At 41.9% G+C, this 17,153-nt stretch overlaps 1 protein-coding gene across 1 annotated transcript in view; it reads left to right on the plus strand.

Annotated features, from left to right (window-relative positions):
• Positions 1–17,153, plus strand: part of CDH23 (cadherin related 23) — an 819,524-nt gene that overhangs the window by 775,122 nt on the left and 27,249 nt on the right. Inside the window, exons 48-58 of the mRNA XM_054983948.1 lie at positions 393–596; positions 1,513–1,971; positions 4,050–4,166; positions 4,312–4,536; positions 6,905–7,074; positions 7,870–8,007; positions 8,376–8,495; positions 9,253–9,430; positions 11,867–12,078; positions 13,687–13,881; positions 16,103–16,213. Of these exons, the coding sequence (XP_054839923.1) occupies positions 393–596; positions 1,513–1,971; positions 4,050–4,166; positions 4,312–4,536; positions 6,905–7,074; positions 7,870–8,007; positions 8,376–8,495; positions 9,253–9,430; positions 11,867–12,078; positions 13,687–13,881; positions 16,103–16,213 (2,129 nt within the window). The remainder of the gene's footprint in view (positions 1–392; positions 597–1,512; positions 1,972–4,049; positions 4,167–4,311; positions 4,537–6,904; positions 7,075–7,869; positions 8,008–8,375; positions 8,496–9,252; positions 9,431–11,866; positions 12,079–13,686; positions 13,882–16,102; positions 16,214–17,153) is intronic.

Raw genomic sequence — 17,153 nt, forward strand, 5'->3', positions numbered from 1 at the left:
TTGCTTCCTGAACCGTGGCCGAACTCACTGAACCAGGCTTCTTCCGAACACAGGTTCGTTGGACAGGGACAATCATGAACCGCTGGATCGCGATCGCGCAATCGCCAATTTCATGGGTTTTGGAAGTTCATAATGCGGTTCGTGCCCATCTCTAGTAGTAGGTAGCATGAATGCATTTTCCAACTAATGAAGTTTCCAAGCATCCTTTTACTTGTTCCAACTTGCAAATGCCAATCTGAATTTTGAAGGCTACAATTGACTGCAGTTTCCAGGTTTAATGACAAGAGATTTATATTCTGTAGCATATTTGGTAGAGATTGAGAAGCTTTTGATTACATTTGTCTATAGTTCGCTTTTATCTTTTCCAATTTATTCTTTCAAATCTCCTCCAGGTGTCATTCTGGTGAAGCCAGGCCGGTTAATAGACAGAGAAGCCTTCTTGAATCCAGTTTTGGAGTTTCTGTTGCTTGCAATGGATGTTGGCAAGTTGAACAGCACAGCTAGGCTCACAGTGACTATTCTGGATGATAATGATAACAGCCCAGTCTTCCACCCAGCAATGCTGACTGTTCACGTCTTGGAAAACATCTCTCCAGGTTAGAATAACTAGTAAATACAGAAAGGCTTTTGAGTTTGAGATGAGAACAGTTATTGCAGATATGAAAAAAGAAGAATGAGGAACCAAAAGTAATACAAAGTGCTGTGCAAATGTGTTTGCTAATTCCTTGTTTCTACTGATACTCAACTGAAGATTTCTTTTGTCATTCATCTGATATTACAGTTATTTTCCATGCAGGCTGGATGTTGGATCTTTGTGGGTTTTTCACTGGCCATGAAGTAGCAATGCAATCAGTAGAATTCAAAAGTTGTGTGTGTGTGTGTGTGTGTGTGTGTGTGTATGTGTGTGTGTGAGAGAGAGAGAGAGAGCGGGGGCATGCATGCGTGTGCAGATTGTCTGCAGATTTCAGTAGCAAGCAGTAGCAAGTAGCAATTTATCTTCATTCTAATTTTTTTCAACCTGGATAATAAGGGAGAACAGCAATTTGATGCTTTGTATGGGTGGGTAATTTTCAGTCATCAACCTGGTTTTAGCCAATTCATGTTTGTAAAAGTTATGAGTTTTTTTTTAAAATACAGAAGGACTTTTTTGTATACGGCCTTTAATCAAGTCCATAGAGCATGCCATTCATCAGCTTTCCCCTCCATATATATGCATGACCTTGCCAAATCTCATGGTATTCATTCAGTTCCCTTGACCCTATGTGAAAAAGCTGAAATTTTAGAGTTTGTTACACATTATTGGAAGGAAGCATTTCATACTGTTACTACATTTTACAACTAGTTTGATGATAGGACTTTATGCCTTCCTTCATAGTACGCTCTAACAGTTACTCCCAGAGACTGAATTTTGGACATACCACGCTAAGGAATAATGCAAGATGGTATCTCTTTTGTTCTGAAGACCCAAATAAAGAAAAGCCCTCTAATGTCACAGTCTGGGTTTCCCCCTAGGTTTTTCTGTCCTTCAGGTAACAGCAACTGACATGGATAATGGCATCAACCAACAGCTGAGCTACCGGATTGAGAGTGGAGCTCAAGACAAATTCTTAATCAACACTAATACTGGGGTTATCAGTGTGGCCAACACCACTATAGACAGAGAAGAAAAGGACAACTACCGCTTGACAGTGGTTGCCATGGATAAGGGTACACCCCCCCTCTCTGGCACTGCCACTGTGAGTATCCTCATCGATGACATCAATGATTCTCAGCCAGAATTCATCAACCCCATCCAAACAGTCAGTGTGCCTGAGTCAGCTACCGTAGGCACAATTGTTGCTGAGGTGACAGCAATAGACAGAGACCTCAATCCCCAACTGGAATACTACCTCATTGAAATCCTGGCCAAAGATGATACTGATGCTCTTGTGCCAAACCAGCAGGGAGCTTTTGCAGTGGATTTTCGAACAGGTACCGGAATGAGAGGGTGAATTCGATACCATTTTTATTTGATTTTGTAGGTGTTAATAACATACACAGTTATTAAGGAAGATAATTAAACCTCATAGAAAGAGGGGGAAATGAGTATGCTATTTTAGCCTTGGAAAATAGATATCATTAATCCAGAAAAGCATTTACATTTGCTGTTCTGCCATATTAGACCTTCTGAATGATGAAGAGCTGGAAAAATCAACTCTGTTGTTAAAGGTCCATTTTTCCTTAAGAGAAGATGCTCGTGCAACTGACAGTGATGAAGATGGCTCTTCACTTTTTCTGCTGTTTCCTGTTTTTCTCTCCTTTTCACATTTTGCTTCTCCTCCCCCTCTCCCGGCCCTCTGGTTTCTTTTTGCTCTATCTATCCCTTTCTAACTGTTCCCTGCTTTCTCTGTTTCTTTGTATACTGTTTGACTGGTACTTGCTTCAACTAACTGCTCTTTTTGTTTCTCTTATGGCTTTCAGACCTGCAGGTTTGATATCTATATTTCTCTAAGTATATCCAGTGTTTCTTTTCCATCTCAGTCAGTTCCTTCTCCATCCTCATTTTCATCCTCCCCAGTTTAGTACTGGTTTGTGTCTGGCTTGCAGACTACAGTTGAAAATGCCTGCCTGCCACACGTTGCATTATAGCCTTCACAGACTGAATGCTGATAGCCCCTTAGAAGTTCCTAGCTGGTAGGGAGTGGGAGGGGCAAACATGTTTAGGGTAAGTAACCTTTTGACCTATGTTTTCATTTGTAGAGGAGGCATAACAAAGGGCCTGAATCATATCTAATCCAAACAGGCAATATTTTTATTATTAGTGATGCAATCCTAAAAATTGATCTCTGGTTATCTACTTGAAATTCATTTATTAAATTTTTATCCCACTTTTTCCCAAGGAGCTCAGGATATGAAGCAACCCCAATTTATCCTAAGACTGTGATGTGGGCTAGACTAAGAAACAGTGATGTGCCCGAAGTTACCCAGTGTGCTTCAGGGCTGAGCACAGCACTCTATGCACTAGTCTGCACTGGCTCAGATAATGCTGTGATTCTGGATAAATTTTGAGCAATTTAAGGAATAATAATGACAGGGCTTTTTTCAGCAGGAACGCGGTGGAACGGAGTTCTGGCACCTCATGAAAATGATCACATGGCTGGTGGCCCCTCCCCCTGATCTCCAGACAGAGGGGAGTTTAGATTGCCCTCCACGCCATGACCATTTTCTCCAAGGGTGATTTAAATTTTAAAAAACTCCCCCCTTATTCCAGCTGACCCAAAGTGACATCATTGTGCGGTCCTGAGTTCCACCACCTCTTTTCCCAGAAAAAAAGCCCTGAATAATGATAATAATAACTACACTTATATACCACTCATCTTGACAGATTAGTGCCCCACTCAGTGGTGAACAAAGTCAGTGCTGTTATTATCCTCAGCTAGGAACTGGAGCTGAGAGGACCCACGGCCACCTACTGGGCTCATGGCAGTAGTGGGATTGGAACAAACAGTGTTGATTTGCAACCTATCACATCAGTTCATGAAACCAGACCATGAATATTATGGAATGCTGAACAATATTCTGAAGCCAAATCACCAAATTCATCACAATGTTAGCTGGTCACAGAAGCCAGAACTTTAGTTTTCAGCAACTGTACCTTGACTAAGTTTCTATATAGAGGCAAAAATTTCTTACAGTCACTCTTCCCATAAAATATGCTGTCTGTCTCTGAATTCAGGTATCTTGAGAAAATATAAATTCTGTTCATAATAGAAAACAATGTGGCCTACAAGTGAAAAATAAGAACCATAGTGTTAAATAATGCTATGGGATTGAAAGCAATTTATATGATTGATTGATTCACTGATTGATTGATTACAGACAGGATTGATTTCAGTGGGCTTAGACAGGAGTAACACTGAATAAGATTGCATTGTAACTTATGAAAAGGTCCATACAGAGGGACAAAATAAATAGGAAGACAGAAGTTTCTATACCCAGTGTAAGTATACAAAGGTAGGTCAATGATATGTTTTAACTGACATTCCCTCCTTTTCCTTTCTACTTTTCAGGTGCTGTGAAAGTTAAGTCCACTTTAAATAGGGAGCTGGTGGCTACATATGAAGTCACAATCTCTGTCTTTGACAATGCAAGTGATGTGGTTGATCGCTCCGTTAGTGTGCCAAATGGTAAGGTAGTTCCTACTTAAGAATAGGCAAACCGGTTTGCATTGTACTGTTAAGACATAAAAGGAAGATAGTGTCAAACTACATAATGTTCAGGTTTTTTTAAAAAAAAATCCATATATTTTTTTTTGCCTTCTGTCTCTCACAGCAAAGTTAACAGTAAATGTATTAGATGTCAATGATAATGCTCCTCGGTTCCGCCCTTTCGGGGCAACATTTTTCACAGAGAGGATCCTGGAAGGAGCCACTCCAGGGACCACCTTGATATCTGTGTCAGCTGTAGATCCAGACAAAGGTGCTAATGGACAGATTACTTATGAGCTGCTCAACCTTACTCCTGAGGGATATGTCCAGCTTGAAGACATCTCAGCAGGTTGGTGGAACAATATGAGAATTTTCCTTTTTACTACATTCTGAAGACATTTCTCCACAAAAAGGAAGGGAGATTATTTTCCATATGATAAAAATTTCCAACAACACACAAAGTTTATTTCTTTATATATTTGACTAACATAATCCACAAAAGTACACAATACCAGCAACAGAGAACAGTAAATTCAAAACTGAAAGGTGAACTGAGCTGAGCATCTAAGCCTCACCCTCTGGGCCCATCAAGTTCCACCTCCAACTCTATACCTCCTTCCCTTCCAGTGTAATGTATTAGGGTTCCTTTTCTCTCCCACTCAGGTCATCAGGACTTGCTGGTTAAGTCCTTTTAATTATTATCATTTTGGCACTCTTACTTGTACCATGAGAGTGCACTATGGGCAATCTTCTAAATACACACAGTTGCCAGTTTGTGTGAACAACTACATACCCAGTTTGAGACCCATTTTAAAAAGGTTTCTGAGTCCATGTACCAAAGCTGGAAAATATTTGTCACTGTCCTGTTCACACAAAATTATGACAATGTATATAAACAGGATCATGTGTAGTATACTTTCATAGTACATGATACATAAACACCAAAATTGTAAAAACTGAAAAGAGTTTTAGACAGGCTAAATTTTAATTGCTATCACCTTCTTGGCAAGTTTTTAAGCAGAGACCAGATGGCCATTTGTCGGCAATGCTGATTCTATGACTCAGTATGAATTTAGGCAGATTGTGAGAGGAAGGGCAGGAAGGGATGAGCCAGTGTTTGGCTCTCATGGCCCTTTTGTATATACTCAGGATAATGTTAATTGCCACTTTGGAGTCAGAAAGGAGTTTTCCTTCAGGCCAGATTGGACAGGATCATGGAGATTTTTTGCCTTCCTCTGGGCATAGAGCAGGGTTCACTGAGGGATGCAGGGGGATGACTGTGAGTTTCCTGCATTGTGCAGGGGGTTGGACTAGATGAGCCTCAGGATTAGACATGGGCATGAACCACGAAAAAAACCAAACTCTGCAGTTTGTGGTTCGTGGCGTTTTCACAAACCAGGAACCACAAACTCCCACGAACTCAGGCAAGTTCACGAACTGGTTCATGGTTTGTGGTTCAGGGGTTTTAAATGCCCATTTCCGGCCGCTTAGCAGCAGCAGCAGCAGCAGCAAAAAAGGGACATTTAAACCCCCGGATCAGCTGCTTGTCAGGGAGATCCCCGACAAGCAGCTGATCATTTAAACAGTGGGACTGTTTAAATGGCCGCTCCCAGCAGCGGGGAAATGGCCATTTAAACTGTGGATGGGGCTTGGCTGGCCGGGAATTTCTGTCCAGCCAGCCAAGCCCCACCCACAATTTAAATGGCCATTTCCCCACCGCTCCGAGCGGCAGGGAAATGGCCATTTAAACAGCGGGGCTTGGCTGGCTGGCTGGGAACTCCCAGCCGGCCAGCCAAGCCTCACCTGCTCTTTAAATGGGGAAATGTCCATTTAAAGAGCAGGTGACCCTTGGCTGCCTGACCAGGAATTCCCGGCCGGCCAGCCAAGTCGTACCCGCACTTTAAATGGCCATTTCCCTGCCGCTCTGAGCAGCGGGGAAATGGCCATTTAAACTGTGGGTGGGGCTTGGCTAGCCAGTCAGGAACTCCTGGCTGGGCAGCCAAGCCCCACTGTTAAAATGATCAGCTGCTTGTTGGAGATCTCCCCAACAAGCAGCTGATCCGTGAGTTGAAATGCCCCTTTTCCTGCAACTTTGCAGCTGCAGGGAAAGGGGACTTGCTGTTTAAAATGAATCAAACAAACCAGTAGACCAGTTTGTGGAAGTTTGTGGGAATGAGCTTCCATGAACCACTAGTTCGCAAACCACAAACTGGGCTGGTTCGTGGGTTTTTTTGGTTGTATTCCAGTTCGTGCCCATCTCTGCTTGGGATCCCTTCTAGATCTGTGTTTTATGCTTCTATGTATAATTCAGCCCAGCTTTTATTTTACTTTTGAATACCCCAAAACTTCTCATTTCCAAAACTGGACCAAGAATTCTCCATCATTCTTTGCCTTTTTTTATAGTTGATGAGAATTATAAATATTAGTACAAATGCTTTCTTAACTTGTGTCCATAGGGAATTGAAGTTGCCAGTTAACAAAGCTTTTACCCAGCATGCAGGCAAGCGCTCCAGGTTACGCATGTTCTAGTGTCTGACAACAGGACCCCACCCCCAATTGATTTTTTTCCAAGAGCTGTTCTGTTTCCAATTTCCATCCAGGTAGAACCTGTCCTCTAAATATATAGAGAATATATGTCTATGCACATCCAAAAGGAGGGAAGACAGCAGAAGGATCAAACAGGATGACATGTCTAACATCTACCTGTTATCTTCCAGGAAAGGTACTTTCTAACAGGACAGTAGACTATGAAGAAGTGCAGTGGTTGAACTTCACTGTTCGGGCTTCAGACAATGGGTCTCCACGGAGATCAGCTGATATCCCAGTATACCTAGAAATTGTAGATGTCAATGATAATAATCCCATCTTCAGCCAGCCTTCTTACCAGGTGAATCAGAACAGGATGTATATGTAATAAGCCCTGCTTTCAGTTTTCAGCATTTACAGGATAAGTAACAGAAGAATTCTCAGAAGGCGGAGCCAGGAGCAGGGAAGAAGAGAAATGGCAGTTGGAAAATGGCAGTTAGAGAAGGAGAAAGAAAGAGAAGATTGTGTCTGTAAAACATAAAGTAGAGGAAAAGATTTTTAAAATTCTTGTTCTTTTGGTGTAGTAGTAGATGTGTTAAAGAGTTCATCAACCTGTTTATTTATAGTATTGCTGATGTTATATTAAATATGGAACTATTAAAAGTACCATCTAGCAGCTTAGTCTTGGCTTATAGTGTTCAATCATACATTAATTGCAACTTTAATATACTATATTAGAAGTGTGAAATAGTTGCAAAAATATAAGAATTTTTGTCCATCTACTCTGGAATTTACCTCCAAATCTGGCAAGACAGATGTCCCAGGAAAACCCACAAGCAGGGTATAATGATGATGTCTGTTGCTTTTTTTCTGCACTATGAAGGTTAAATTCAGCTTTTGCAACGAATATCCATTGATAAACCATGAATTTGTCTAACTCATAAAACAATCTAAGCTAGTAGCTCTCAAGGCACCCTGTGGCAGTAAATTTCAATTGCTTACACATTGCATGAGTTTTTATTATCATATAACTGAAGTGTTTACATAAAAAGACAGATGTGTTATGTGATAAATGAATACCTCCACTGACTATGTGACTTAGATCTGTCTTTTGATTGATAGTACCAGTCACAGTTGTCTCCTTTTGTGCTTTCAGAAACCTGTCTTTGAGGATATCCCTTTGGGATCTGTCATTTTGAGGGTCCGGGCCACTGATGCTGACTCCGGACGCTTTGCCCTTCTCCAATACAGTCTGGGGGACGGTGAGGGCAAGTTTGGGATCAACCCCAATACGGTAATAAGCTAAACCAACATAAAACACTTGGGCTAATCATGCCTGTATGAGTTTTATATTTATTCTTACTGTATTAGAATTATTTTTATTACAGCAAATTATTACAGCAGAGTAGAGCAGTTCTGAAATTAGCTTAAGAGCTACTGACCAATCCAGAATGAGTATTACATGGAGAAGTACTTATACTATCAAAATTGGGGTGGGGAGTACTTACAGTCTTTAAGATTGATGCCTCAGTGTCCGTTCTGCAATTCCCTACCCAAGAAGTATATATTCTCTGAATGATTTATGATGTAGATCAACAGCTTTAAGTGTGCAAGCAGTGTCCATGAATGCATTTGATAATTTTCTGAAGATCTTTGTTTCAGGGTGATATCTATATTCTATCAGCCCTGGACCGAGAAAAAAAAGATCATTATACATTGACTGCTGTGGCAAGAGACAATCCAGGAGATATTTCTAGTAACCGCCGAGAGAACTCTGTGCAGGTAACAGACACTCTATCACAGGTTTGCAAACACTTATCCTCAGGGTTGCCCATCATCTTTGCAGGAGGCAAAGTATCACGTAATCTGCTTTGCCATCATGTTTTCTGCATTCCAGATTTTTAACAAAGAAGATGTATTATTATTGCACAGACTATGAAAAAAATAAGTGAAGCAAAGAAAAGCAGACAAGGTGGTAAATGTACAGAAGTTCAAGGCATATGAAATGCAAGTGAAATTTAAAGATTAAGGTATTTCTGAATAAGGAAAGGAACAAATAGCCTTTGACTGCAAAAAAATAGAATAATAATATGAGAAAAGGAAGAGGGGAAGTATAAATTGAAACCACAGTCCAGTTCTCACCTTAGAGAAATTTCATAAGTACTCGTCACTATGATGTTCCAGTAACCTTGGAATGCAGAAAGTGCTTTGCAGGGACAAGCTCATATGAGGAAAAAAATACACTAGCATCAGAAGCCAGATAAGAAGGTTTCTGTGTTCATATATTATCTGAGCAAGATGGGTTGGAACTATGGAAGAGCAGCCAACACATCAATCTTATAAAGTAAGCATTTTCCCTTAACAAGAGGAATTGCTATAAAAACATGTACCAGCTATAGCCAGGTATTTGTGTCAGCTTGTTGTATAAACCATTGTTATCACATACTAAGGGCATAGGAGAGTCATTGCATGCTTGCAATGCAGAATGCCCAGAGTCTTCTCTGCCCATAACCGTAATATTGATATTATTTTATTTTAGGTATTGATTACTGTTCTGGACATCAATGACTACAGACCCCAGTTTGCCAAAAAGCAATTCAGCACCAGTGTGTATGAAAATGAGCCAGCAGGAACCTCTGTGATCACAATGACTGCTACTGACCTTGATGAGGGAGACAATGGAATGGTGACATACAATATTGAAGGACCTGGAGTAGGTATGTAACCTCTTTAACAGTTTGTAGGCATTAGAAGCATGTGTTTAAAAATTCCCAAGCCAAAGATATATGTGGAAATTGCTGGTTTGGGTAATTACAATGATTTCCTGGAATGGGATATCAAATCCAAGATTCTCCCCCAAGCAATCCGTGGGTATTTTCCCCAAGTTTGGATACCTGTCAGCAATTCATCATGCGCTCATGTTTTTCATTGATTCTACTGATTTTCTGGACAACAGCACTTCTCCCTTCCAGTCAGATCCTTGCAAGGGAGGAGCACAAAACACTTCTAGTCAATCACTTTTGGAGACTAGCCAAAGAGAACCACAGTTTTTACTTTTTTCTTTGTGAGGATGATGGCTGGGGGCACTTCATTCAGCCATTGTGACAGCCTTTGGCCATATACAATTAAACCTGACTCTGACTCTCACTTCATTCAGCGGACCACAGAATTGGATCCCTTGGCCTAATTTGCTTGAAATGTAGGGATTCTTTGGTGAACAAGCAGCACTATCTCTGGCTACAATTTTGGAATTATTTAATTGAAAAACAGCCACTCCAGCCCCCTCCTCCTGAAAAGTCTCCCACAGGAAATAATGGAAGATGCAGTTCTGGTTTGGTCCTTCTTCCTTCCTCCATTGTGGGGGCATAGCCTAAAGGTATGATGGTTGGGGTGGAGGTACCTTGTTCAGGGGCCCATAGAAACTTGGACAGGCAGCATTAACTTCACTGCAATTTTGGTGTCATTTTGTGGAAATCCACCCCCCATCCCCCCATAGGGAATAATGGCAGACAGGCAGGATGGGAGGGGGATGGTTCTGCAAAGGGTCTTCCTCACTTCTTGAAGGAAACAAACAACAGACTGTAACAAGGAAGGATAACAAATACAGAGTTTTCAGCAGAACGATAAAGCAATTTTATTGTTAGTCAATCACTGTAAGAGTAGGGAACTAAAATTAATAGATTTTCCCCTGTAATTTCAATGGCTGGTGCCATTTTCCCCTGATAGGAATCAGTGGAGAGAAGTGTGCCTGCACTGAGAGGCACCTAATTTGGACGTCTATAAATTTAAACCCCTTGATCTAATTTGCTTGAAACTTGGGGAGTCTTTAAATTAGAGGGATGTCTATGCTCTGTGCAAATTTGGTGCTGTTATTTTTATAAACAGTTGCCCCAAATCCTCCAATAGATTTCCCTATTGAAAGTAATGATCCCAAAATCTGAACAAACCACATAGATTTGAATTCCAAACTGGTAATGTCCTACATGAGTTTAAGCAATCACAATAAAAAAAAATTCTCTGAACTCCAGATACAAAAGAATAACAATTTTTTCTTTGTGCAAATCCATAAATAAGTAGGCACTCCCCCAACTGAACAACATTTCTGAATTCTGTGGCTTGGATGCATAGGTTCCTGCTCACCTAACCCTGACATTCAATAATCTGGTGCTGAAGCTCATGCCTTGATTGTAGAATTTGGCACAAGATGAGCAGGAGACTATTCATCTAGTCCGGAACTGCACCCATGCAATGCATGAGAAGGGTTATATGTTCTTTTCCCCTTCCCTTATGTATGGAAGAGTTTGGGAAATGTGACCTCATTGTACACATCCCCTGACCCTCATTTTACTACCCTCTATCATTCTAGAATACTGAAAACTGTTAGGAGCTCTGGCTGCTTTGCAGCTGGAAGGATCCTTATAGGTATAATTAATTAGGATATGAGAGAGTGTTTTTCTTCCAGTCCTAATTCCCATTCCAGAATTCGTTTTGATTTTACATGTTCAGAGCTTTAAAAAGTATATAGATTCCTGCTGGTGGAAAGGAAAGGTAATAGAGTCAGGCTATGAATGCTCCCCAAGGAGCAAACCCAACCCTTAATCTCCCTCTTCAGGGTTCAATAAATTATGGGGTCTTGATCAGGCCAGTCTCCCCCCTTCCTTCTACTTTTCTTTTCTCTCAAACTGATGGTCAGCTGTCCTCAACATTCTATGACCCTGAAGAGTAATAAGCATCCTCAGTCCTCACAAGGCCATGTTTTGGAGTTTTTCCTCCTTATTCTTTCTACTTTACAAATTGATGTTGTGCATGGAGCATAAAGAATCCCTTACCTTGTTTGTGACTGGCCATGATTCACTGTCTTGTTTATAAACACAGGAGCATCACTTGTTACTAGCAGGAGTGATGCTATTATTATCTGGATTCATTATGTTGATATGATGATGAACTGTACAGCTGATGGTTTAGCATGAATGAATTTTATACTGTGTAATCTGCTGGCATATGAATCTCATTACTCATAAATTCTGCTGCGTTTTCCCAGTCTTTTTAAATTTATGCCATGCGACAGACTACAAAACTGCTCTTGCAGTAAAACAATGTTTGTAAACAACGTATGTAGAATCCTAAATGAAATGTGTCTTTTCTCTTCATAGAAGCCTTCAAAATTCATAAGGACTCAGGGCTTATAACAACTCGCAGGCGTCTGCAGTCTTATGAGAGGTTCAACCTGACAGTGGTGGCCACTGACAAAGGAAGTCCGCCACTCTGGGGGACTACCATGCTCCAGGTGGATGTCATTGACATCAATGATAATCGACCAACATTTGTCCGACCCCCCAATGGTACTATCTTGCATATTAAAGAGGTAAACCCTCATCTTAGAAGTATTCATATTTCTATTATAATACAGTGGTCCTGATCTGGTCTTCTATAGGTTACACAGATGTGTAATTCATAATAATAATAATAATAACATTCGATTTATATACTGCCCTTCAGGACAACTTAATGCCCACTCAGAGCGGTTTACAAAGTGTTATTATTACCCCACAACAATCACCCTGTGAGGTGGGTGGGGCTAAGAGAGCTCAAGAGAACTGTGACTCGCCCAAGGTCACCCAGCTGGCTTCAAGTGGAGGAGTGGGGAATCAAACCCGGCTCTCCAGATTAGAGTCCCGTGCTCTTAACCACTACACCAAACTGGCTCTCATACATACAGCAAATTTCAACAGTAAATGTATGTGCAAGTTTGCTATGATTAGCATGGCTTGATATCTAGCATAATATTTTTTAAAACCCTCCCATTTAAAGAGCTCAGCAGGCAAGTGGTGCTGGTGCCTTGGCATAAAGTTAGATGTTCTAATGAACTACAGACAGGTACTTCTAAAATAAACACGCCCCTGAGGCGAAAGGTCAGAGATTCTACATGAATCAATTGTGTCAGTGAGGCAGGATCCATTAAGGTCAGGCCAGTCTCTCCTGGCCGGGGGGTGGGGGGGGGACAAAGATACACATACATTTCTGAATTTTTCCTCACTTGTGTTTACTAGAATAGAGGTGCAATAAATATTCCTGCATTAATTTAAAAAAGAGAAGCATATTTAATATATGCTTCTCTTGTGTGTGCATTCATATATATATGCTTCTCTAGTGTGTGCATTCATATATATATATATATATATATCTCCACCAGGTGGCAGGAGTGCAAACAAATGAGGAATGGTGCTTGGTAAAGATCAAAAAGAAACATGCCGGATTTTGCATTAGGTTGACTCATGTCCCAAACTGTGCCACAAATTTCTTTCAGCTGCTGTCTCCATTTGTGGGAGTGATAATGAATGAGCTTGCAACTCTCTGATCTCAGGGCCAAGCTACACAAGATATTTTTTAACAAGTTGGGTCTGGGCACGCTCCCCAGACACAACTCACTTTTCCACAGCAACTGTGAGAATGTCCATTTAAACCTCCATGTGGGCCCAGTTCAGCTCAGGACTACAGTGCAGGGAGAGGAGGGTTTTCTGCCTCCCGCCCCATTTTCCAGAGCCAACAAGACTCTGAGGTTAGCCCCACGCACACACACTTTTGAAAATGCATGTACAGCTCCAAAAAGGGGCAAATGTGTCTGCTGGGAATCAGAACTCAACTAATTAACAAACGTCTTATGTAGTCTATCCCTCAGTCAGAGCAACTTCTCCTAAGTAGCAAAATGTATCCTCTTGATTATGTAGATTGCCACAGCTAAAGTCTGTCTTAGTTGGAACTCTCTGGTACTTGGAACTATTTGCTGAACCAATACCTCTTATGAGTGTGACAAGATACTCTTCTCTGAGGAGATTTTGGTGATGAATGAAAAATGTGCATGTGAAGAAGCAAGGTACTTGGAGTTCAAGGACATATGAATTTCCTATATACACCAAGCTGGTTGCATCCTTATAGGTTCCTCAACTGATAGAGTGTTTGCATTTGCTAACAGGAAATCCCTCTACGATCTAATGTGTATGAAGTCTATGCCACTGACAAAGATGAGGGCCTCAATGGAGCTGTACAGTACAACTTACTCAAAACTGGTGCAGGGAATAAAGACTGGGAGCACTTCAGCATTGACTCCAACAGTGGGCTTATCCAGACAGCAATGAGGCTGGACCGAGAGAAGCAAGCAGTGTACAGTGTAAGTCCTAGAGCATTACTGCAGGGCATTCACAAGAATAGTCCAATGTATGTCATTCAGCTGCTGAATCATTTCCCCCCAGTGGTATGGACCAAAATTCTCAGCTCCAGCCTTCCACAGATGTACCCTGATATGATACCCAGGCAAGTGGAGGACTCGACTTAGAATAGCATTTAAAATTCTAGAATGGGATTAGGGGTGTAGTAAGAGGTCCATTTAGAGTAAACATGCACCACATGCAATGCAACAAGATATATCTAGCCCATCAGGGGCTAGATAACTCTGTAACTCAGGTTCTCTGCATTCTGACATGAGAATATGGCAACATAGACCACAGATAGAGACTTCTGAAAAGGTCTGAAAGATAACTGTGTAAAAAGATGTTGATGGGCAAGGGGTGAGTGGCAGAGTCAGCACTTCCCTTCTAATTTCTGAACAAAATAAGAGCCTTAATTCTGTGAGAACATTGTGCATCTTTCCTTGATTTCCTTTTGTTTCTTATACAATCTGATGTTCTTCTTCAATTCAGAGTGAATAAAGAAAGCCTTGTTTAACCAATGTCCTGAAAGAGGGTGTAAGATCTCATAATCCAGTTTGCTTCCAATGTGTAGGCAAAGCTTGCACTGTAGAGACTTAAAACACATTTTTAAAAACCCACATAAAAAAGCCTTCAGTGTCCCAGCCTTCTGCTCCACTGGCAGGTTCTTTTCTTTCTTCTTGGCCTTCTGGGTCTGATAGTTCTTTGTGCTTCATACCTCCTGCACTCTCCATAGGATCTTTTATTAGGTCTCATAAATAGAGATGGCATGAACAGAAAAAAAAACGAACATGATGTTCGTTGTTCGTTACCATTCACGAACAGGGACTCACAGACACTTTCGAGCATGACCTGTTCATGAACATGTTCATGGTTGGATGTTCGTGGGGGCCAGCAGACTCTCCTCCAGCCATCATCCAAGTTTGGTCAAGATCCCTACTGCACCACTCCCAGAAACCTGACCTGAGCAGGCACCAGGAAAGGTACCAATAATAAATAATAGCTTGGCCCTAGAGCCTGGCAGCAGCCCTGTAACTTGAAGGGGTAGATCCCTATCGCACCACTCCCAGAAACCTTACCTGAGCAGGCAGCAGGAAAGGTACCAATAATAAATAATAGCTTGGCCCCAGAGCCTGCCAGCAGCCCTGAAACCTGAAGGGGTAGATCCATATCCCAACACACACAAAGAAAATTCAAGCTCTAGTGCACTCTCCCTGTCTCTCTATCAAAATGCCAGCAGCAGCTGTCTCTCTCCCTCTCCACTGTCTGTAAAGACTAGCCAGAGCTAGCAGCCTCCCCGCCCCATGGTCTTTGCTTTCTTGTAACAAATTTGGAGCTCCATACTTGAAAGGAAGACCTGCCTATCAAGATTGGGGTTTCCAGGACAACAGCAGGAGTTCAGACAATCCCTGCCTAAGTTGCCAAGGGAATTGATTGCAGGTGCTAGATTGTCTGGCTTGACGAACAGCAACCAACAAGTCTTGCAACGACCACCTGTTCATTTAGAATGGGGCCTCACGAACAGCTTGTTCGCAAACAGCAGATTGGGCTGTTTGTGGCTTTTTTTGTTTGTATTGCAGTGCGTGCCCATCTCTACTCATAAACTCTCTGAGACTATCGGTTCCATTTAACCTTTATAGCTTTCCTTGTTTGCAGTCACCTATTTGAAATAAACTTTCATTTATTTACAGTATTTATTATTAAACACTGCCTTTCTTATAATATTTGTTTAAGTCATTTTTAATCACATGTCCAGGGCTAGTCCAAGGGCTTTCCATGAATGCATAAAAGCAAATTAATTATAAGCTATGCCAAAAGGTAAGGTTTTTTACTCTCGCAGAAATTCATGAGATAAATGTAGATGGTCAAGTCAAGAAGGAATTTCATTTATTACAATTACTTATGAACATCACTAGATACAAAATTTAAAAATACAGCTTCTCAGACCAGTTCAGTCAGTTTACTTTTGTTCTTCTGTTAATACCATAAATCCAGAAAATACCCCATCTTCAACTTTTGGCTATTTTCTCTTTAATATCAAAAAAATATCAAGAAAAGTGTCTTCTGTTTTGCTTGGGGAATGGGAGAAAGAGAGAAATTGGTTTCCTTTTAAAACTTTCTCTTTTGCTGTTGGCAGGCCAATTGTATGACCAGCCTTTGTGTGTGCATGTCTTTCTTCTACAGTTGATCATTGTGGCATGTGATCAAGGCCAACCACCTTATGAGACCATGCAGCCCCTCCAGGTGGCATTGGATGATATTGATGACAATGAACCTGTCTTCCTGAGGCCACCTGTAAGCAGGTCTATCTCTTCCCCTTCTGGACTTCATTGGAGTTATACAAAACCAGATACCGGAATACAACAGGGTTCCTGCAGGAGTTTATCCTGTTATTTATATGGTGTCCTTTGCATGATATGTTCAAAGTCCCTGAAAAGTCTGAAGATTTGTATTGTGGAAATACTTCTTGTTATATTTGTTTTTTGGGGAAGTTTTCTTAATACATTAATTTATATAATGGTGACATTTTGAACACAAAGAAGTACCATGTTCCTAAGGCTACAAACAATGAAAGCTACTGAGAAAAAGCAGAAAAGTTTTTAGTGTAAATGATAAAAAAGGATTAATTTAGAACAGTGATCTTCCACCAATGGATTGGGGCCCTCAGGTGAATCAAAGAGTACCACCTGCGGGGTTGTGATCCCCTGTAGAGCATATTGCATTTTGGAAGGACTGCTTCTTAGAAACATGGGCCAAATCCACACGCAGGGCCAGATCGATGGGGGGGCAGGGGGGGAAGTCTGCCCCCAGCGCCACCAAAGAGGGGGCGCCAGGCGCTGTTGCCAGCCCCAGGAGCGCGCTGACAGCCCTGGGAGCGCGCCTGGGGAAAGGCGAAGGCCGCGGGCGGCCTCCCAGCCACCCGTGCTGCCTTTTGCCTTTCCTGCAGGGCAAGGGGCAGCCGGCTTCTGGGAAAGGCAAAAGGCAGCGCGAGTGGCTTGGAGGTCGCCTGCACCGTTCGCCTTTCCCCAGGACAAGGGGCGCGCTGCAAGCCGGCCACCCCTTGTTCTGGGGGAAGGCAAAAGGCAGCGCAAGTGGCTCGGAGGCTGCCCACGCCATTTGCCTTTCCCCAGGACAAGGGGCGCACAGCAAGCCGGCCGCCCCTTGTTCTGGGGAAAGGCAAAAGGCAGCGCGAGTGGCTCGGAGGCCGCCTGCGCCGTTCGCCTTTCCCCAGGAC

This window comes from Eublepharis macularius, chromosome 6, assembly GCF_028583425.1.
Source record: "Eublepharis macularius isolate TG4126 chromosome 6, MPM_Emac_v1.0, whole genome shotgun sequence".
Classification (NCBI taxonomy): domain Eukaryota; kingdom Metazoa; phylum Chordata; class Lepidosauria; order Squamata; family Eublepharidae; genus Eublepharis; species Eublepharis macularius.